The sequence below is a fragment of the Anas platyrhynchos genome, chromosome 2 (genome assembly GCF_047663525.1).
Source record: "Anas platyrhynchos isolate ZD024472 breed Pekin duck chromosome 2, IASCAAS_PekinDuck_T2T, whole genome shotgun sequence".
NCBI lineage: Eukaryota > Metazoa > Chordata > Aves > Anseriformes > Anatidae > Anas > Anas platyrhynchos.
This window is the reverse complement of record NC_092588.1, coordinates 7,994,826-8,018,190: the sequence shown is the minus strand read 5'-3', so window position 1 is coordinate 8,018,190 and position 23,365 is coordinate 7,994,826. Positions and strand designations below refer to the sequence as shown.

Genomic DNA, 23,365 nt, shown 5'->3' with positions numbered 1-23,365 from the left:
ATGTCTCAGCACCTTACTGTGGAGCTGCAGGTCCACTCCTTAATCCCTGTCTCATTCAAGCTGAGACAGAGTATCTGGTTTATGGTCACCACATGACAAAATCCCACAACTAACATGAGATGAGCTGTGGAGTTGCAAGCAGCCAGGTGTCCACATCTCAAAGATTTCATCCTCTAAGATGAGGCATCCTCTAGAGGCATTCTCTAAAGGGAATGAAACACGAAGGGGAAATGCTCAAAAGAGAATGAGATAACCAACTGCTTTGTGAAAACAAAAAACCCAAACACACACAGAAAAAAAAAAATCTTTAACTGCCATTTCTGGTGTCATTCATAAAGTGTCCTTTCCCTCGATTTTGAAGTCTGATAACCTTGGAGCTTTGAACTCTTTTTCCTTTTGCATTTACAAAGCAAAGCTACTTTTGCTAAGACTGCCAGCATGGCCCCTTGAGCTCCAAGCCTGCAAGCACCACTTGTGAGAGGTAACATTCATCCACTTTGCATCTGAGCCTATTGCCCTGCCTGCTGGTGATAGAGAGGGGTGAGCGAGAACTACTGAAATGGAAAGATGCGGAATGAATGAACAGAGGGGAAAGTGAGAGAACAGGGAGAAGGGTGTAGAGGAAGGAGAACAGAAACAGCCCTGGAGGAACCTGACAGAAAATGCATCTACCACCTGGTCTCCAGGGAGGTATGGCCATCTAGGAGGGGGCTGTGGTGGGCGTGATGATGGTGGAGGAGCAAGAGAGGAGGCGACACTTCCTCTGGTTTGCAGCCAAGCTCTGGCTGGATCATTTCCCAGAGCAGCCAGATGTCCAGAGTGTCACAAGGAAAACTTGGTCCTGCTAGAGCTCCCTGCTCCAGCTGGTGTAAAACCATTAAGCTGCCCATCAGAGTGGGAAATGTGAAAGGTGCTGCAAGGATACATGCTACTGGAGTTTATGCATTCCTTGCTCTCCCCTCTCCACCCACCATCAGCTGTATATCCCTCAGAGCTCAGCAGGGACACAAACCCCACTGCAGCACCAGCTCCCCAGCAGGGTTGGGATGGCTGCCTTGGGCTGCGGGGGGGACTCACCCCAATCACAGGCAGCACACCTCAATCACAGGGGGTAGCCAAGGGTGGGCAGAGGTTTAGGCACTGGTTCACTTCTAGTTTGGCCACCAGAACACTTACCCACCCATCACTGCCCAGCCTGCCATGCCAAGTAGGAGGGTTTGCCTGCTTTCAACTTTTCCTTGATGCCTCTTTCAGCCCAGATCTTGACTTTTTTTGGTTTTGGGTTTCAGACATGTAAAGCTGTTTAATATGACTTTTTTTTTTTTTTTTCCCTCTGGGAGCACTTGTTTTCATTATCCTTAACTACTTCTGTTTAAGGGAGAGATGTTAAATTCTTTCAAATGTGGATTTAGAAGGGTAGGAGAAAATAGCATGCCTGTGTCTAGGTGGAAATAACAGAAAGAAAAAAAATCAGAGATGACACAGGTAAAATCCTTCTAATCAGACCAGGATATGCACTAAGATGGATAAAAGTGATCAGGGTTTAGCTCTGTTCACTGTGGGGTTCACACTCCTGTACCTGGGCAATATTCATTATGCCCACTGCTGGCATGGGATAGAAATATCTGGAGCTGGCTTTACTACCCCAGTAAACACCACCAAAATCACCGAGGGGATATGAAGCATGGCAGGGGACAGTGTGCCCTTCCTTTTGGAAAAGAGGGGTGCCCTGAGGAGCCAGCAGACTGCTTCCCATGGGATGTGCTCACAGGGCTAACCTTCTGCACTGCAAATGGAACCGCTCCTTGTGAGCGATTACATGCACCAAACATCTGGGGATATTTGTATAGATCTAAGCTTGTTAATCACAGTCAGGAAAGCCTGACTGAATGTTTCTTGTCCTAGATGAGTTTCAAGAGCCTGAATGCCACAGGCAGGCTCTGAGCCTTGGACCACTGTGCTGCAGCTTTCCCTTTAAGAGCCCTTTGGCTAAGGCGATGCTCTGAAATGCAGGAGGTGGGACAACACTACACACAAAAATGAAGAAGTGAAGGCAGGAAAAGTTTCTCCAGAGGAAAAATGCAGGGCTTGTCCTTCACCCTGACGTCAGATCTGTCTTTAATAAAATCCCCAAAGAGCCAAGAGAAAAAGGCAGAGTGCCTCGGCTAGGTTGCCAGTTGAGGATTGCTCCGCGTTCCCCAAAGTGGTGTTTTTTTCAAAACGGCTCTAAATCTGGGTTCAATCAATGCATTTAATCCCGGCTTCCAGGGATGAGGTGGCTTTTGCCCTGGATTCTAGCAACAAGCAGCATTTTGCAGGTGAGTTTGGAAACTGCAGGAGAGACTTGTCCTCTGCAAACACACTTGGATTTGGTGCGGGGTGGGCAGAGCGTGGTGCGTGCAGGAGCGTGGGCACGGGTAAATGCATGGGAGATGGGAGAGGGGGAAAGGTGGGAAGGAAAGGAAAGGAAAGGAAAGGAAAGGAAAGGAAAGGAAAGGAAAGGAAAGGAAAGGAAAGGAAAGGAAAGGAAAGGAAAGGAAAGGAAAGGAAAGGAAAGGAAAGGAAAGGAAAGGAAAGGAAAGGAAAGGAAAGGAAAGGAAAGATCTCAGAAGTGTGTCTGAACTGAGTCCGTCTCCACTCAGCATCCAGGTGGATCTGCACAGAAAACCGTGGAGTTTTTTGTTTGCTTGCTTTCTTTAATCACTGCCATTCTTACTGTGGAACAAAACAAGGAGAGAAAGATCACCCATTGCTGCTTGAAGCGGTCAGGGTCAGGCTGCGAGGGGAGCGGCTCGGGGACGAAAGGGTCCCCGGGGGTGCCAGGACCGGGGCTGGAGCCGTGCCGAGCCGTGCCACAGCCGGGACCGGCACCGGGACGGGGACCGGCACCGGGCGCCGCCGGGCGCTCCCCGCAGGTGTGCGGCTGCCGGAGCCGCCTCGGGGCCGGGAAAGGAAAAGTCTTTTTTTTTTTTTTTTTTTTTTTTTTTTTTTTTTTTTTTTCCCCTGCTTCTGCCGGATCTCTGTTTTCTGGTTTGGGCGTGCGGTAGCTGCTTTCCTTTGCCTCCTCTTTGGAGGACAAAAAAAAAATAAATAAAAGAAAGAAGAAAGAAAAGTGTATGGGAGAGCCACTCATTTCTGGAGGTGTTTTCGTTTTGCTTTTCTTTTCCCAGTGCATGCTTGTGGCTTGTGTAAAATCCCCGGGGGTAAGAGCAGTATAGCAGTTGTGTTTCGGAAGGTAAAAATCAAAGCAAGGAGGTGGAGGGTGCGGGGGGTACCTGTCCCCAGCGGAAGAGCCACTGAGCAGCCATGTGTCCCCTCATCCCCATCCCCATCTTCATCCTCATCCTTATCCTCATCCCTGGAGCCCCGGGGACCCCAAAAGAGGTGCAGAGGGGATGCTTGGACACGCTTGGGCTGCCCAGCGTGAGGTTGTGGCATTCCCTGAGCTGTGAGGCTGTGTGAGGCTTCTGCCCAGAGGGGTGGGGGAAATCAGCTGCTTCACACAGGGGGGGTTTTGCTTTGCAGGGCTGCTGGCACCAGGGTTGGCTTGCATATAGAGAGATAAAGAGGGGCTTTAAAGCAAGAAAGTAGGAAAGTAGCACGCGCGGTGTGGTACACCAGACGCACCTGTGTGACAGCCGATGGCAGAGCGATAAGTCCTGCTTGAATGTGGAGATGGACTGATACGGTACCCTCCAAGAAAAAAAAAATAGAAAAAGAAAAAAAAAAGTGCCACAAAACTAGCAACAAACAAAATGCATCTCTCCGAGGTAAGAATCTACTCTGTTTTTTGTTGAGCAAGTAAAAAGCCACCCAAAGGGAAGGGGGACCCCAACTCCTGCCCCTACCCCTCCACAAGTGCTATTTCCAGGACATGTGTGTGAGCCCTGAAAATTTTGTCGTGGTTATCCTGGGTTCCCTTGATATCAAAGACATTTGTCAAAAAAGCAGCTGCAGCATGAAAGTATGTGTGAGTGCATGCAGACACATGCGCCTGCTGTGGGGATGAGTAAGTAAGTGCAATCCAAATATTGCTGGCAGTATGCTTGGGCTGAAGACTATCTGAAACAGCATCAAAAATAGCCTACAAAGAGTCCTGGTTCTGGACAGTTTCCAGGTCAAGACCTCCACCCAACAGTGCAGGTGGAGCTCTGTCTCTGCCCTGGAGTAGGGAAGATTTCTCTCCAGTGATGAACTGGCTTTCTGTGGGGTCTTCTCCACACCTGAACTAGTGTTGGTAGGCTGATGAAGGGCAGGTTTCTGCCTAAGAGGATGAGGGAATGGGAAAGAATAGTGTGATAGGATGGAGGGACAGGAGAGGTAGGGGACAGCAACTGGGAGGGAGCATTAATCTGTGCAATATCTAAAGGACTTTTGAGAGACCAGGCTTGGTCAGGTCTGCTTAAGAGAAGGATGTCCAAAGGTGGAAGAGATGTTACAAAGTAGTGTGGGGTGTGGTATTTAGCCAGCATGGCCACCCTGCCCAGGAGAGAGAACCCTGCTAAGTCGCCCAGGTTACAATAGATGAGTGCTGATAAAGCCATGACACAGCCCCACCTCATTGACCATTGTGTCTTTGGTAGCATATCCCAACAACAGTAAATATCTTTCCAACACTGTGCACACACCCATGGAGTGATAGCACCAGGTAGGCCACTGTGCATGTGCAAAGCTCTGTAGTATCCCTGGGGACCTGTGACATCCTCAAGAGTGATGTCAATATGATAAAAGATTCAAAAGGCAGCTCTCAGGTTCTCAGGATGGACAGACCATCACTCCTAGTGCTGTATTCAGCCACAGGCAGTTTCTGAGCCCTTAAACAGTTTTATTGATGAAGTTTTGTACTGCGGCCTAACGGTACAGGCAAAGGGTAGGGAAAGAGAAAAGCAGCAGAGCATAGTTGGAATTTCATACATAAGTTTTCAAATGAGAAATATTGAAATATTTTTTATAGATATATGAGCAGATACCATGGGAGGTCCAGTCCTGTCAGCTCAGCTGACAAAATGCCTGTCTGGGTGCATTGGCCCCTCTCAGTGCTGTGAGCCAGGACCTCCTGCTCCGAGCCCTCACAACTCAGCAGACATGAGACTCGGATTCATTCGGATTGGACAAAATATCCCAGACCAGGGTGATTAGGAAAGCAATTCTGCATTTTGTAGAAACTTCATAAAAGAGATTATATGTGAAGAAGACTAGCACTAAGATTTTCTAAAACATGTGAAGTAGGGGAATGAGGGTGTATAGGTAAGGAGTGAATGCAGTTCTGCAGACTTCTCCTTTAATGATGCTGGTAAACAGCAGGTCAGCTGTCAAACAGAGGTGTTGCTCTTCATAACAGGGATCTGGTTTAGTGGGCAATATTGGTGGGAGGGGGTTGGTTGGACCAGATGATCTTGGAGGTCTTCTCCAACCTTATTGATTCTGTAATTAATTAGTGACTTGTAGGTAGGTTTTGATGCTTTCATTTGATGTGATGGCAGTCATGGCACACAAACACCGTCCTTTTGGCTTTAGTGGGTGGGAGGGAAAAGAAAGATGTTCAAAGACAGTTTTATATAGGCACATTCTCCATTTGAGCATTAATTTCATTAGGTAGTCACCAATAATGACCTGAGTTCAGGGCTGTCACAGGTTGTGTGGAAGGTGGTTTGAGAACTGTAATACGTTGTTTTTTCCCCTTCCCCTCTTTTATATATTGGCACAGATGTGAGGCCAAGAATTTCATTTGCAAAATATTTAGATTTGGTGGCAGGAAAAAATGATTACATTTCTCTCATTTCTTCCAGGAGAAATCACATTCTGACCAAGTTTGAACCTAAATAAATAAATAAATAAATATTAAACTATCTACGGATTTATTTATTAATTTATCTATTTATTTAGCTAGAAGCTCCCATACAGTTCAGTACTAAATGCTCCAAACATTATTCTTATCTGCAAAAATCCTGTGGCCCTCCAAGAGAGGTGAGCTGGGGTTTGTCTGCAGAGTGCTTTGTAAAGGAAGGCTGCAGGATTGCAACACTGGTAATGGTGCATGGCTAATCTTAGGCAGCAGGGGTTCAAGGTTGATATTACTTTTACCTCTCACCTTCCCACCATTCCCTGTTGCTTAACAGAAGCTGCTTACCAAAATGAGTTTGGCTATGATTCTCCTTAGGATGGTCTCTATCCTTCACTTCCCTAAATTGTGGATGACAATTAAAATTACCCTGATTAGAGCAGCTGAAGAGCCATACAAGTGAGCATGCTGTGGCTCAAAGTTGCATCCCTGTGGATATGGCTGGGTGGGCTCTCCCAAAGCTGGTCTTTGATTCAGCAGACCCCCTCACAAATCCCCAGGCATAGCAAAATCATTACTATTTCTGAGGCAACATCTTGAAAGCAGCAATGGATGGTGCTTCAGATGGATCAAAGGTCCAGACCCAAATTATTTTTTAAGATACCCCCTATGTCTGCTTTTATGCATGTTTTTTATAACTTCTCCCATCAAGCCTCCGGGTTTGCTGTGACAGCCATCAGATGCCCGTGTGTGACAGTGTCTTTGCCAAAACTAACCAAAACAGAGAACCAGGGAAAGGGCCTAGCCTCCTTGCTCCCCTCTCACCAGTGCCACTGCCTGTTCGTGTCACATTGTGCAGGTCCTGTACATATTTCCCTCTGCAGCAGCCCTGCGAGTACTCCTCTAGCAGGGCTTCCCTGGGGAAAGCCATTTAATAAAGATAATAGATGTGGGGTTTAGCAAAATCATGCGATTTATATTATTGTGCTGTGTATCTGTCCTGTGAAAGAGTTGCACTTGTTTAGGTTCTTCTGCCTTCCCGAGGTCCAAGGTGCTGGGAAAAGGCACTGGCCAAAATTTCAGAAGTCTTCCACATCCACACGGAACATTTGATTTCTTTCTTCGGAAGCTCTGGCCTCCCATGTTGGGGAGCTAGGAGTTGCTTCAGCAACTTGCCAGTGCTCATCTTACTGAGAGCTGCTCTTTTTGGATGGCCTCAGTGTCCCAGCGGGGTCTTGAGCATTCCTGTCTGGACAGCCTTGGCTCTCATGTGTGAATGGAAATGAAGCTGTTTAAAAAAAAAAAAAAAAAAAGGCAAAGAAATAGTATTATGCATGTGAACATTGGCAGCAGTGACCTGGCAAAAGCTGAACAGCCACGGCTTCAGCTGAAGATACTTTAGGGTATCAAGCCTGTCAGTCGCTCAAACTGGGGACCAGAAAGCAAGATAACTTTTATTATTATTATTATTATTATTATTATTATTATTATTATTATTATTATTATTATTATTATTTTGTTTTGTTTTGTTTTGTTTTTAATTTGAGTTTATCACTAGGAGGGGAAAGTAGGCTTCCTGGATTAAGATGTCCTTCTAAATTACCCTTTTGTTTCTTCCAATATAACTCCATCATCATCAGTCTTAGGACACTTATGTTAAAACAGAATTTACTGTGTTTATTAAGTAAAAACTTTAACTGACAGCTATCAGTTTGATGGTGGTGGGCCCAAACAAACTCTACTCATTTATTTATCTTTCTGTGTTTATAAAGAGGTCATCCCTGGCTCCTTGGTCTGGACTCACAGCACCCAAATTTCCCCATCAGTGCCTCTTCCAAGCTTTGTCCTGCGCAGGAGCTGCTGCCTGCAGAGATGGGTTACTTTCACCTTCCCATTGCTCCATGTTGCCCAGGAGATCACAGAGATTTGATTTTACAGGTGTGTCCCTGGGTCAAGGGTCTTTGAGTCTGCTGCTTTAGCAGCTCTGTGCAGATGTTCTCCAGTGCTGCTCTGGGATTACGAGCTGTGGGTGAGGGTCCTCCTGCAATCTCATTGTCTCTCAGTTCTGGGAGGTACCTCTGTTGGTGCCTCTGTTACTCACTGCCTCTCTTATCCAGTGCATCCATACTGAGCACTTACTTTTTTCCCTTTTGGCTGTTGCTTATTCTGGAATCCTAGGTGGAGCTTCTGGAGTCCTCTTAATCCTTTGTACTTTCCAATATACTTCTGCTGGACTTTGATTTGTAATCCTTGCTTCTGGGCTAGGTGTGGGAAAGCAGAAGGGAGAAAAGGCACCCTCTCTGGGTGCCAACAGATGGCTCTGCTTTATGAGTAACTTCTTGTGGATGGAAAGTAAAGGAGAGCCTTTAGGCTGAAACAGCTGTGAAGAAGATAACATTTAAGCTAAGCTTTGCAGCACAACTTGAGCAATGAATTTCTAATACTTGGGCTGGTAATGCATTCCAGGACTGTGTGGTCATCTCTGTGTTCCTCTTCTCTTTCTCAATAGCTCCCACGTTGTTCTTCTGTTTTATTAGTCTGGGTCTGTCATTCTACTTAACCTAGAAAGCAAATGAGAGATGAGCAAGTTGGAAGGCCAAGTTTCATGAACTCCAGGATGGCTTGTAAGGAGCCCAAGAGGAAATTTGAGAAGTATTTTCAGAAGAAAATGTGGGCTCATGCATCGTCCACAGAGGGCTGTGAGTCAGAGGAGCATACCTGGGTCCTGACATTACTGGACATGTGTTCAGTTAGGACTTTGCTACCATGGATCAGTGCCAGCCCTACAAAAAGACCTTCTCCTAAGAGCTTGCCTTCTTGCATATTTGGAAGGAATTGTAAGAAAAAAAGAACAGCTTGTGCTTGTTGAATGGAGCAGCACTGCAAGGTAGCTTGGTCCAACATTTCATCAATGCTTGGATGAACAGAACTACAATACCTGTTCTGCATTGGTTGTTTTTACACCTTTTTCACAGAGATTAATCAAAATCCTTCTATTTAGTTTATCATCGCTGATATTTAAGGTGAATCTGTTCTTTCCATTCTGATCTTACTGAAATCACCTCCAGTGAAATGCTTCCAAGTGTATATGAAGCCTTGGTTGGATTATTCTCTCTCTAGCACACAATGCTGACTTGACTGAGTTATTAGTGTTAGATATAGAAACATGCAACTACTACATGGAGCACCTGCATATAACCGAAAGAGCATAGCAAAGTCAAGAATAGAAAACGAATTGTGTACAATACCTTAAACAAAACTTGCTGCTGTGCAACCCACATACATTTAACAACTTTGACCAAAACTGTTCTGGATGACATAGGGATTTTTTTCTGTTAGAAGGTAACAATTATTTGAGTTGTGTGTGCACAATATCACTTTCCCCTTTCGAGAACCTACAAATACAACTCAAACTTTAATTTCTGAGTTGTTTAAGAGTTTTGATTCCTTTCTCTGCTCTACCAGCTTTCCAGAGTACCTCCCTCCTTTTATTTCTTGTGTTTTCTTATTGAAGTTTTTCAAGGAACAACAGACAGCAAGAGAGGGTGATTGCTTCTTTCTCTTGATGAAGTTTCTTCATCTCCATAAACTTTTACTTGGCCTGTGATGGTGTCGTGGTTTAACCCGGCCGGCAGCTAAACACCACGCAGCCGTTCGCTCACCCTCCCCCCTCCCTCTCTGGGACGGGGGAGAGAAATGGAGAGTGAAGCCCGTGAGTTGAGATAAAGACAGTTTAATAAGACAGGAAAATAATAATAACAAAAATAATAATAACAATAATAATAATAATGATACAATGGTGATAATACGAAAGTAATAGTATGTACAAACAAGTGATGCACAATGCAATTGCTCACCACCCGCTGACCGATGCCCAGCCTAACCCCGAGCAGTCCGGCCCCCTCCCCCCAGCTAGCCACCCCTATATATTGTTTAGCATGACATCAGATGGTATGGAATACCCCTTTGGCTAGTTTGGGTCACCTGTCCTGGGTCTGTCCCCTCCCAGCTCTTACTGCACCCCCAGCCTGCCCGTTGGCAGGACAGAGCAAAAGGCTGAGATGTCCTTGGCTTAGTATAAGCACTGCTCTGCAACAATTAAAGCATCGGGGTGTTATCAGCACTCTTCTCATCCTAAGCCAAAACACAGCATTCCACCAGCTACTAGGAAGAAAATTAATTCTGTGCTAACTGAAACCAGGACAGATGGGGTAATCATAGTGAAAAGGAGGAAGCATGGTTTCACTGTAAACCTGTTTGGGGCCTTATGGGGACAACACTAAGCACTTGCATCAGTGACCTCTCTGAAGAGATCAGCCTTGCACTGGGCAGACACTCACAGAATCAGAGAATTGTAAAATTGTCTGATTTAGAAAAGACCTTTAAGATCACACTCTGCAAGAAAACTGCTGACTACCCCAAAAAGTGCAGCATTGTCTTAAAGTATCTCCTGATTGTGCTCTGAATACTTGTGTCATTGTCACTGCTAAATGGTGGTCTTAACATTCTCATATTTGTAGTGCTTTGTTTATTTTAATTTTATTTATTTATTTATTTTTAATATATGTTTGTGTTTTTGTTTTTTTTTTTTTGACTTGTGGATCCTCCCTTCTGGGTTTTGAAGTCCACCAAAACATTCCTGGATATGTGTGATAACCAAGGAGCCTAAATCTCACATTTATGATCACCAGATTTTATCTGCTGGGACAGAAGGAACCTTCTGTATTTGGGATGATAAGAAGGCAGAGGTATCAAAATCCATATGGGGAGAATAAAACTCTCTTCCAAATGGCTGGCACATGTACTTGGCTGCCTGCAGGCAACCAAGTCCTCGGTTTTAGCGTAACAGCTGGATTATTTTATCTGTTTAGCAAGGAAGGACCAAACCACAAAAACTGCAGCCAGTGCTGAGAATCTGCAAGTGGATTGCACTATAAAACTCCTTGGTTACATTTTTATGAGGAAAAAAAAAAAAGTGGAAAATTAATTAGGAAAGTATCCACGTTCCATTAACTAGTTTGGCCGCTCATCAGGTGGTTTATTTATAAGCACTGCTGGCAATATTTCCTGTTGGATCTTGGTCTTGGAGGACTAGGTCATGCCCACAGCAGCTGTGTGTGGGCTGATATATATTGATATAAGAATATGGGTGCAAATTCAGCTCCCTTCTTTCTATGAACTTTTCTGTCACATTTGACCCTAGATATTGCAGTTACTGTAATTAAATAGCAGGGATGTCACTATATATTTAATACTGAAGTTAATTTATGGAGATCATTCACTATTAATTCTCACTGTTTTATTAGAGTGCCAATTGCACATATTAAAAAACTTACATTTAACCGAACATTTCTGTGAGGCACGGATCTCCGTGGGCCTCGGAATGGGGTCAGAAAAGCTGACACCTACGAGTTGGTGGATATCTGGGGGTCACTTGACTTGTTTTTCCAGATTTTGCATCAAAACCTGTGCTTAGCTTCCTTGGTGTGCTGGAGTTCCCCCAGGAGGTGGTGTGACTGTGCTCATGCAGGCTGGTGAATTCCTTGCTCGTCAATGTTGCCTGAGTGTGGGTGGGCTCCTGAGCTTGCAGTGGGACGATGTACTCCATGCCTGCTTTCAGGCTCAGATAAGAAGCTTCTGCTTCCTTTAGATGATATGTTTAACTCTGTGATTTATGTACACACAAATATATATAACACGTACATATACAACCTACACGCTTGCATTTTAGTCGTTTGTGTCACTTGTTCCATATGTATCATATAGGCTGTCTGTTTTCAGTCAAGGAGACGACCATGCCATATTTTTGATTGATCATCCACCCCCCAGTGCCAGCTGTATGAAAATGCTTTCCAGAGTGTCGTCTGGGAGGCTGGAGTACTTGATCAGAGGAATAAATGGATATTACAGCGGCACAATTAAGATCATTTAAAAACCTCTCCATCTTTGATGATTGCACCATTTTAAAGAGAAATAATTAAAGACTTACATCTGTCCCATTTCCTATGTCATTATATGCCTGTAAAGGTGTTGATCGTGGTTTTATTGTTCATCATGTAATATAGAGGGGAAGCTTTCTTAGAAAAACAGCCTTTACAATGGGAGCGGTGTGGATACAAATATTTTGGCCTAACAACCACCTCCCCGTACACTTCTCAAGCCTGTTTTTATTTTTTTTTTAATTTTATTTTGTTTATTTATTTATTTATTTATTTATTTATTTATTTATGGCATGAATTGTGCAAGTGGAGCAGCCTTGGCCCAGGAGGATGCTGAGCAGCAGCACCAGGGTGCTGTGCAGGGCTGCAGGAGAGCACCAAAGCCCTGTCATCTGTGCACCAACACTGCCCTCACGTGTAGGGGAGCTGAGAGAGCAGCTCTGTGCCTGCTCTGCTCTGCTCACAGCAGCCTCTTGGCTTGCTATAGGCAATGAACAGCCAACACCAAGGTCATTTTTCCAGAGACAAGCAAAAATGTCAGTACCCATATAATTAGTAATTCATCTTTTGCCCCCTGGAGAAAAAATGCCTAGCTGATGTCCTCTCCTCTGTGGGAAAGCAGCAGCATGAACTGCTTAAGAGTTGAAATGTTTTTTGTCAGTTTGGGGTTGTTTAGGATGGGGAAGAGGCAACGTTTGCATGGAGTGCTTTGGGGAGATGTGTGGGTGCTGATGGACATGACAATATCTCAGCGATTTTCTCCTCGTGATCTGCCAAGGAATTTCACTGCTGGTGTGCAGGACACCCCACATCAGTGTATTGCAGTGGAGCTGCAGCAGTACCCTGTGCAAGGGTTTGTTTTTTCATTCATTGGTTCATTAGTTTTGTGGCTTTTTTTTTTTTTTTTTTTTTTTTTTTTCCTTTGGCATGGTATGATGTTTTTTGATGTCAGGAGGTCTCTGGATGAGAAAAGGAAATTTTGTCATCTGCTTGATTTAGACTTGAGCCCCAGCAGGTATCACAGCAAGCAAGAGTGTGTAGGACCCCTTACACCACTGCACCAGCACAGCAAGTTGGAAACTGCTGATCACCACTTATTTGTTGGATGTGAAGGCATTGGAGAGGTGAAAGAGTCTTGCCCTTTTGCAGGCATCAGATGCATGTGATGTTTGAAAGATAAAAGGCAAAGCAACTGATTTTGCTGAATGGACAGCATCTGAGATTTGGCTCAGTGGAACAATTCTTTTTTTTCTTGTTTCTTTTCTCTCTCTCTCTCTTTTTTTTTTCTTTTTTTTTTTTTTTCATCCAATAAGAACTGAACAACTAGTTATATTAGTTATGTGTAGGAGGAGGGATCATGGTATGTTTACGGTGTAGGAACAAGAAATCTAGCTGCTATTTTTGGCTCTGCCACAGACATCCTGTCTGCCTTTGGGACAGTCACTTCATCTCTTGGGCCCCAGATTAAAACAGGGTTATTCACTACTTTCCTCCTTTCCTTGCAAAAGGTTCTGCTTTCCACCATAAGCAATCCCTTCTGCTATTCTTGCTCTTGCAAGTGCAGTCCATGCATTCCCATCCAGAGAGCTGAGACCTCTGAGTTTATCAGTGTGCCCGTTTACTGCTTGCACAAGTTATTTCTCACTATTTCTCTAACTTTTTTTTTTTTTTTTTTTTTTTTTTTTTTTTACCAAAGCCCTGTATTTCAGTTTTGTTTCCACTGACTTCAAGGGGCAAGAGGATTCATTCTCCAGCACAATGCATAATTTTCCTTTACTAATAACTTCACTCTTTTTTTTTCTTTTTTTTTTCTTTATCAATTCATGCCAGGAGGTATTCTATTTTCTCCACTTGTAGTTTCCATCTTATTTAATTTGAAAGCAACAGTTTTGTCCCCAAAGCTTTGTACAAGTCAAGGGCAAATCTACTAATCTACTGGCCTCTTTTTTTTTTTTTTTTTTTTTTTTCCCCATTTGCAGTGTGTCAGCTTTTATTTGTAGGGGATTGGATGGCAGGTACAAAGGTATAGCTGCCTTTTGGGGCTTTCTGTTGCATATTAAAACAGGATCTGGGCTTCAAATGTGTCTGGAATAGTGTTTGTCCTGCAGAGCTCAGGCTGATTTGAGAGCTGGCTCTGTCCTTTTCCAAGCCTCCCTCCTCCCCATTGCCTGTTTGCTCCTTTTTGCTGTTTCTGAGCCAGCTCTTCAGGAACAGACTGTTCCCCTCATCACCCCATCCTCCCTTTTCATAGCACATGGACAAGATGTTTGCAGCCATTGCTCCACTGACTGTCCTACAGCAGTTCTTGATTCAAAAAAAAGCAAGTACCCCTTTAAAGTTTTTTGGATTAGCCTGGCCATCAGGCCTCTCATAGTGGACTTAATGTCTTATCTATCCCCAAGCCCACCTTTGCTATTGCTCCCTGCAGTCCTACGGGCTCCCCAGCATCAATGCTCTGCTTAGCCACTGCTACAGGCACTCAAAAAGCATGTGAAAGGACCCCACATTTTTATCTGGTCAGTATGGAGGGCACACTGCTTCCCAGTACTACAGCACGGGGATGGCCAAGGCCATAGAACCAAGACTAGACAGGTGGCATCCTCCTGATAAAGGTAACACCAGAAAATGGGCAAGTGCCTGCTGCAAAAGTGTGCTGCAATGCAAAGGTCCTGCAAACTTACATAAGGGTGTAACAAGCTTTCTGTAAGTCTCGTAAGCCAAATGCTCTGGGCCAAGCCATGCTAATTTTCAGTATTTCAACTATGCACCTAGCCACGAGGCAGGAGCCAAAGGAAGGAGAATCCCTCCCTTGCCAGGTCTGCAGGATTTTAAATGTAGAGGTCTGTAGAAATCCAGGCCAAAACAGACAAGAAGTAGAGAAACTGTCCATGGCAAGAGTGCAGAGGGCAAGGAAACTTGATGACTGTGAGAGAACAGCAAGGTGAATATTTTGGAACTGAATTCAAGGTTTTCTTTAAAGAATGCTGTGAAGCAGCCAAGCTATTAAAAAGAAGCTTCTCTTAAATTCAGTTGCAAAGAAGATCTCAGGACATCTGCGGATGGGAACTTCTGCGTGAACCCCCATTCCACGCTGAAGAAGCACTGTTTTGGAACAAAAACGTGCTTTTATTCTCTCCTTATTCATATTGAGTAAATATATATGAGGTATTTTAATAATTATCATTCTGAATGATCTCAATGTTATGAATGCACCTGCTGCTTCCTAGCAGTTTCCCTGGCTTTAGAGACTCTGCCTGTGGAAAGCCCCAGTGCTTTTAAAAGTCCTTTCATCTCTGAAAATTTTTCTGGTCATATTATTTCCTTTTAACCCTATTAAAACTACAGTGTTGTACATTCCTTATCATTTTCATTCATCTGTTGCTAAACTGCTACCTATAGCATTCATCTGATGCTATTAAGGTCTACTGGATGAAATGATGGATCAATATTTACCCTGAATAGGGAAATCATATAGGGGGAAAACAAATAATCAAAACCCGAACAGGTATGGATCTAAATCACTCTTAAAGACAAAACATAAGACAAAAATGTAGCAAAGGTATCTTAAAACCCTGTCATCCTTTACCAAAATGCCACTAAAAAAGCAAGCAGCATCTGTTCCCTTCTGTTTTGGAGAGTTAATGGTTGTGGACTCTCTGAATACGGGGTATGAGACCCTGGTTCCCAAGGGCCAGCCCTTAACCAAAGTGCAGTTTGTAGCATGCTTAAAACTATTAGTCGAAGTAAATAAATGAATGTATTTAGTGGGAAAAAATATTTTTCCTTCTCATTTTGCATTAGACTCTGTAAAAGGTTCCCTTGCCTGTGTGTTTGTGTTTTGTTGTTTGTTTGTTTTTCATTCAATAAAAGAGGCCGAGTAGGAATGATACCCCAAAAACCATGTGAGTGACAAAACTCATACCTTTTTTGCTCATTTTTTGAAAAAGCCAAATGCACTTGTATTTTTTTTTATCCTTCTGATGATGTAGAGGAGTTTCAGACAATGAACATCTTCCCAGGCTTGCACAGGACATTAACTGATAGTTTCTGTCAAAGAAATAGGGTGTGGGATGGAACCAAACCAAAAAACCCACAAAAAATCTAAGCCTTGTGTGTTACAATCAAAATACTCATTTCAACTGTTTTCCTGGAAAGCTAATGGGAACTCCATATAGGGTCAAGAACCTGAGACCAGATCCACACAAAATTTCAGTATCTCTCTGTTTTTCTATAGTATGCATATGAATCCAAATGGAAAACGATGAGATTTGTACACTCCTCTGAGGCTACGAGCTTGGCTGGAAAATGGAAATCAAAATTATAACATTCTAGGGTTATTAGCTTAGGAGACTAGGGGAGAAGGGAGACCAGGCAGAACGTGGGGGTGTATGCTGAGAGATAAATAGTTGTGGGAGGTCTGGTCCAGGCAGCTTTGGCTGCTTCTGCCTCAGGTCGACCTCAAGGCCTGGCAGTTGTCCGCCAGACAGTAAATTCCCATCATGTGAGCTCTCTTAAAACTTGAATAGGCTTTATTTCTTGGCTGTGGTCTGGGAAGTGGATGCTCTTGCTGATAAGCACTGTCCAGCTGCCAGCACACTGGAGCGGGCTCTCCACTTTGTTGCTGCAGAACATATGCAGTTGAAGTCTTTCTTTTTGTTATTAAATCTCAACTGTTAATCTTCTTGGTAGTTTTAGGGACGAAAAGGACAAGTTTAAAAATGCACTTTTGACTCCATGTTCCACTTTCCTGTTGATTCAGCTGCATGTTTCCTACTCAATGGTTCGGTAAACAGAGAACAGTTTAACTCTTCAAATCTTGTGGTTGTGTTGCTTCAGCATCTCTGGATTCTCTCCTTAAAGCAAATTTCCCCTCTATTCTCTATCCAGGGCAGCCTTTTTTTGCTTTTTCTTTTCTTCACACGTCCCACACATTTCACATCCTGTTGTGGTTTAACACTTTATTCAGAAAGAACAGGATTTCCTCTTGCTTTTGGTGAAAACACTTCTCCCCTTTGCAACCCCCACTTTCTGGTGTTGTGCTCGTGAAGGAGAAAGTAGTTAAAACTTCTAATTTTATTTCAAAGTATTTAAAAATCAATCAACAAATTCCCTGGAAATGGCAGAAAAACAAGATAACAAGCCTTGTAAAGAGAATTTTGCCTGTATGTGTTGAGAAAGTGTGTGTTGGACTTCATCTCGGGAGAGAATACATACTAAGGGTATTTCAGACCTTCAGAGCAAACAAGATCACACCTGTCCCTGTTTTCATTCTTTTGTTGCAATGGGTACTTTTGATGTTGTTGATGGAATCAGTGGTATCCCACCAGTTGGTGGTGACTTGGCTGCATCTTGTTGCAGCCACCTGAGCAAACCCTTTCTGTAACTGGTGTGGGCTGCAAGTATACCTGTGCTGAGGAACATGCTGGATATGACATAGTCATTCACCTCAAGCAAACAAAATGGTTCACTTTAAAACCTTGTCTTTTTTCTAAAACAAATGGTTTTTAGGTTCTAACTTGTGCCTTTGTGCATACAAAATCCACCAGACCTCTGTAAGTCACATTCAGCAAATATTCACATGCTCCTGATCTTTCTGTAGGTGAGTAGAAATCTGTTCTTCCCAGACATACATCAAGATTGTTTTAGGCCTAATAACAGACCTAAAGGCCTTTTAGCAGATCTGGCTTTCACCTCTCTTCATATTAACACTGGCATCTTCACAGAGGAACTTGCTTGAGGTCTCCATTGACCTTACTCTCTGGTGGTGATCTGCTTTGATGGCAACTGCGCATTTCTTCATACTCTGGGCAGCTCACAATCTTCAGTGTTTGTTTGTTATAGCCAAAGAAGTTCTGCCACCCCTGTTCTTCAGACGCAGAGAGGTTGAAAGATGAGTTCAAATAGAGAAGTTGTGCCCTACTCCTTCAATCTAGAGTTCACTTTCTGTAGCCTGAGCTGCCCTGAAGTTAGGCATTTTTCCTAGAGCAGCTATCAAGTCTCTTGTGTAGTCACTGCAATGGTCTCCTCCTTTGCCCTCAGGAAAGAGGCCTGGGGTTCACATCCCATAGCTGAGAGTGCTGCTAATTGCACAAAGAAGCCAAGGAGAGTTATGCATAAACTCCTCACCGGTGAAAGAGTGAGTGTCTCACAAATATGTTAGCTGCTTCTGACCAGCTCTGCAATCTTTTACAGAATCACAGAATCACAGAATCTCTAGGTTGGAAGAGACCTCAAGATCATCGAGTCCAACCTCTAACCTAACACTAACAGTCCCCACTAAACCATATCCCTAAGCTCTACATCTAAACGTCTTTTGAAGACTTCCAGGGATGGTGACTCCACCACCTCCCTGGGCAGCCCATTCCAGTGCCTAACAACCCTTTCAGTAAAGAAATTCTTCCGAACATCTAACCTAAAACTCCCCTGGCGTAACTTTAGCCCATTCCCCCTCGTCCTGTCACCAGGCACATGGGAGAACAGGCCAACCCCCACCTCGCTACAGCCTCCTTTAATGTACTTATACAGAGCAATAAGGTCACCCCTGAGCCTCCTCTTCTCTAGGCTGAACAAGCCCAGCTCCTTCAGCCGCTCCTCGTAGGACTTGCTCTCCAGGCCCCTCACCAGCTTCGTCGCCCTTCTTTGGACCCGCTCAAGCACCTCGATGTCCTTCTTGTAGCGAGGGGCCCAGTTTACAACACAGAACAATAATCTGGTGAATTGCAGAGGGCCAATTTTGGAGCCGTTGTGTATATGCACTTGATTCTCGGTGGTTTTTATTTGTTGACTATCTCTAAATGAACTTTCCTGCATAAATCATCTGACTTTCATTAGCATTGATATTCTTTTAAAGCACTCATATTTTAGTCACGCTGCCTTGGCTGCCAGTTATCCTTTGCAATGACAACAAGAACCAAACAAGATACATCCATGTGCAATAACAGAGTGGCTTTGTGGTCTGCATTAGAAAGGAGCCTCCTTTCTCTTAAGCAACTGCTGTTAAAAGCTAGCTGCTTATATTGGCTCATTATAGTAATCTTATTTGTATCCATGTCTTATTGTATTAGCAGCTCTAGGTCACAATCAAATCCGATTTCCTCCCACTCGCCTTCTCTCTCCAGCTATGTTCATAGATAAACAAAACTACATGTGTCTTGTGAGAAGGCTTTTTTCTTTCTGGCCTTTTCTGAAGGAAAGCTGGTCAGATATCCTTGTGGTTTTATAAGAACTGAGTAGCTTCTACATTCATGCACAACAAAAAACTTTATTTTTATTTCTTTAATGGGATGAATTGACCCTTATATTGTTACTCATGCCAAAGCTTTGCCCTCCTAATGGACTTGTCTTGAGAACAGCATTGTTTTCTTTCTTAATAAATATGTGGAGGTTAGCTTGCTGGTTGGTTGTTTGAGCCTGTAGGTCAGATAAAGTTAATAGCAACATTCAAAAAATGAATAATAATATGTAGGTATTGGTGGATGAAAAAACAAATATGAGACAGCAATGTATGCTTGCAGACCACAAAGCCAACTGTATCCTGGACTGCACCAAAAGGAGTGTAGCTAGCAACTTGAGGAAGGTGATTCTCCCCCTCTGCTCCACTTCTGTGAGACCCTACCTGGAGCCCTGCATTCAGCTCTGGGACCCTCTGCACAAGAAGGACATGGAAGTATTAGAACGAGTCCAGAGGAGGGACACAAAGATGATCAAGGGTCTGGAGCACCTCTCCTGGGAAGACCGGCTGAGGGAGTTGAGGTTGTTCAGCCTGAACAAGAGAAAATTCTGGGGAGACCTTACAGCAGCCTGCCAGTACCTAAAGGGGGCTACAGAAAAGCTGGGGAGGGAGTCTTTATCAGGGAACGCAGTGATAGGACAAGAGGGAATGGCTTTAAACTAAAAGAAGATAGATTTAGATTAGATATTAGGAAGAAATTCTTCACTCAGAGGGTGGTGAGGCACTGGCACAGGCTGCCCAGAGAAGCTGTGGATGCCCCATCCCTAGAGGTGTTCAAGACCAGGTTAAAAGGGGCTTTGGGCAACCTGGTCTGGTGGGAGGTGTCCTTGCCCATGTCAGGGAGTTTGGAAATAGATAATTTTTAAGGTCCCTTCCAATCCAAACCTTTCTGTGATTCAATATTAAAGTATTTAATGTTTTTTTTTTCCCTGGTAGTAAACCTTTGTCTTAGTAGATGGTCTATTAGGAATTGTTTCATTATTTTGGGTTTTGACTGAAAACAATGATGAGTGTGATTTCTAATATGCTTCCCAGATAGGTTATCTCTCCTGAAGAGCAGATTTGTACCAGATTGATGCCAGTGTTATTTTCATAATAGGGCACATTCAGTTATGTAGGCTCCCAACGTCTTTGTGTACCTCCCATAGGCTCAGGTACCATATAGCATTGCACACCCAACTGGCACTCATACAGACTGACCTGAGAAGCTGGGTGAGAATATCTGTAGATCTCATTTTCTCAGATATTAAAGAAATAGGAAGCTTCAGTCCACCAGTGTTTTCAGTAGACCATAAACTGTTTGGATAGGCTATTGTCTTTTGTAACAGATCATAAAAAATGGGCACAGGATTGTTACGATGAATATGTAGAGTGTACTCAATTTGCAGTTTCTCTCTTCTGCTTACAAAACCCATACTTCAATCTACTTCAGGGTCTTGACTACCATCTAGAAAAGTTAATGAGTTCCAGATTTGTTTACCAGTTTCTTTCATCCTTGTAGCATTAGTCTTCATGATCTCTAATATCATCTGTGTGAAGGGTCTTTGTACACATGTTTTGGCAAGTAATGTCTCTGCTCCACATGTGGAGCCAGTAAATTCGCTCAGCTAGGCTGGGCTTGTTCCAGGGATTTAGGGCATATAAGCTTAGCAAAGCTGTAGAGAAGGAGGCCTTTAGCTGATCACTGCACTCCTGCTAAAAGATTTCACCATAAATTTGGCAAGGTTGTTTATGATGGTCTTTCTTTAACCTGTAATATGAGCATACAGCACTTCACCATTTCTCTAGCCTGTGGGTTGTCATGGTTTTGGTTTGATATCAACCTGGTGTACGTGTGCACAGACTCCCTTGCAGCTCTGCTCTGAGTGGATCTGTGCATGTTACCTCATCCAGAGCTGGCAGCTACATTTCTACTGATTTTTCTGTTTTATTTACAGGTCTTTAGTCTTTTGTTGTTGTTGTTATTGTTCTGTAGATATTCACTTTTTAAGTCATCAGAAGAAAAGCTCAGAAATGTGTGCTTCACATTCTGCTGTTTGTTCCTCCTTTAAGCATCAGGCATCACTGTAGCAAAGGTCTACGGAGTTCCTTTTAGAGTTCCTTTTTGGCACACTCTAAAACACAGTGACAAAATGCCTAATTAAATCCATTGAGGGAGATTTTAAGAGGCAGCTGTTTGACATTGGTAGCCCATAATATAGCTAAAGGCTTGATATCAACTTCAGGAAGAAAACAATTAGGAAGATAATGTGTCCTCAGGGAATTCAATACTTATTTCCTTGAGAAATTGATTAAAAGCAGCATCTGCTCTGTGCTGTGCACTGTTGTACGCTTTTCTTCCGATCCCTGAACCTGAAGTGGATTACTTGGATATATGTCTATTTGTGTGAATCATTTTATAGCACTCAGAGAAATGTATTGGGAATGCTTTCTAGGATTTTGCAATAGGCAGAGAGGACTTAGATTTATGATGAAGACAGAAAATTTGACTGTTGGAACTAGCATTGGCTATGCCCACTGCCAACGTAATGAGGTGCCGGGAGAGTCTGAAGGGTTGTCAGCAGAAGCTGTAGAAGGTATTCAGTTCCTTTTTCCTCTTTGTGACAACATGGGCACTCTTGTTATTTTGTGTTCATGTCCAAACTCCACTCTGTTAACCATTTCATATATTTTTACCTGGCAGGTGGTGTTTGTGATTTGTCTCCTGACAATGCAAGCCTTTTTTTTTGCCCCTGTATAAAAAATCTTAGCACACCTATAGTTCAGTTTTCAGAGACCTCCAGATACCTGGCACCTGTTTAGAACATGAGGCAAAACTCTTGTAGTCTGGATGCATCCCATCATCTTCAACTCCTGTTTCCCTTCCTTGATTTAAATGTTGCTGTTCCTAGCTAAATACATTTTTAATACCATGAATACTTTCTTTATCCCCCTGAATCTTCTCCTGTCAGTCTTTGCACATTGTGCACAGTCGCTGCTAGGGAGAGCTGCAGCTCTTGACATTTCTTCAGTCTTCCTTATATCTGCCCAAATTAGTGTAATCAAAACCATTTACCTAATAAGCCCAGTTTTTAAAAGAAGAGTCTGTTTTTCATTAAAGCTCTTTACTTTACACAGAGATTAAGGTTGCTTACTCTGCCATAGCCTTATAAAAGAACACTAAGCCCTCCATACTTGCCAGTAACCCAATATCATCTGTAGCAATCACAAGAACTTGTTTTTCCATTTTCTGATAAGCCATATACTCATTTCTACCTGCAAGCAATGAGCACTGATGATTTCATAGATTCTTGCACAGATGTTCCTGGGTATAGGATGTTCAGTGTGATAAGCATCAGTCCCTGGTGTCTGGAAGTATCTGTTTATTCTCAGTGGATCTCATGGTGGGTGATCTCAGCTGAACCTTTCACAATACAGACGTGAATGTATCACAAGGCCTCCTAGTATAGCGATATCATTATACATGCTGAACAAGGGTCAGAGAGGTTTCCAGAGGATGCAAGGGAGGTTCTGCATCTCTCATCCTTCCCCTAATCCCTTGTTCCCATTCTGTTTGGTTTTAATGGGACGTTGTCTTGGCCAAGAAAAGCTTATTTCTTCTCAGGAGTATGATCAGACTACATCCAGCTCAGATGATCAGTCTGTGACAAATATTGTTATGGATACCTTTGCTTCAAACCTACTAATGCTGCCTTACTGATCTCTCTGCACGCACTGAGCTAATTCACTTCAGATGTTACAAAAGATTCTTGCCATGATTTTTCCTGGAAAGGGGTAAGATAAGACATTTCAAACTGGATGATGCTGTTCTGCAATTGGAAGTAATTTCTGGTCCTTCTAGAGTGTACAAAAGCCTGGCATCTTCTGTTGGTCCTAAGAATGCTACTGACCTATATCTCTTTCATCTTCATTTTCTGCCTAACAGATTTCATCAAATACTATGAGCTAGAACTGCCTGAATATGCCATTCTTGGAGACAAAATATCCTTTCACTACAAGACTCTGCCTGGAAATACTGATGTTTATTCAGACAACTTGTAGGCTCCATCTGTTTTTTACTTAACCACAAGAATTTAGCAATGCAGTCTTACTGCTCATCTTTCATTGAAAGTCTTGAGGTGGCTTTGATATAATGATATGACACTACATTAAATGGCAGTTATGGTTTTTTGGATGAATCTGCACATGCCATGTGTTCCAAAGGGGCCATTAAAGCAGCAGTAGCAGCTTCTCTTTCTCTCTATTGTCTTGAAATCCTCCTGCTATAAAACCAGACATATGGAAGATTTCCTGTTATCAGATAAAATATTAATTAGCTGCCAAATAGCATTTTGGCTGTGCTCATGATATAAGAGGAGATGGATCTACAAAATAGGAATCATTTTTTTTCTGCATTATGTTGCATAACAAAAA

At 43.2% G+C, this 23,365-nt stretch overlaps 1 protein-coding gene across 1 annotated transcript in view; it reads left to right on the top strand.

Annotated features, from left to right (window-relative positions):
* The first annotated feature begins 2,032 nt into the window (after positions 1 to 2,032).
* CCN4 (cellular communication network factor 4) overlaps positions 2,033 to 23,365 on the top strand; it is a 37,639-nt gene continuing 16,306 nt past the window's right edge. Inside the window, exon 1 of the mRNA XM_005010562.6 lies at positions 2,033 to 2,318. Within this exon, the coding sequence (XP_005010619.2) occupies positions 2,271 to 2,318 (48 nt within the window). The 5' untranslated portion in view covers positions 2,033 to 2,270. The remainder of the gene's footprint in view (positions 2,319 to 23,365) is intronic.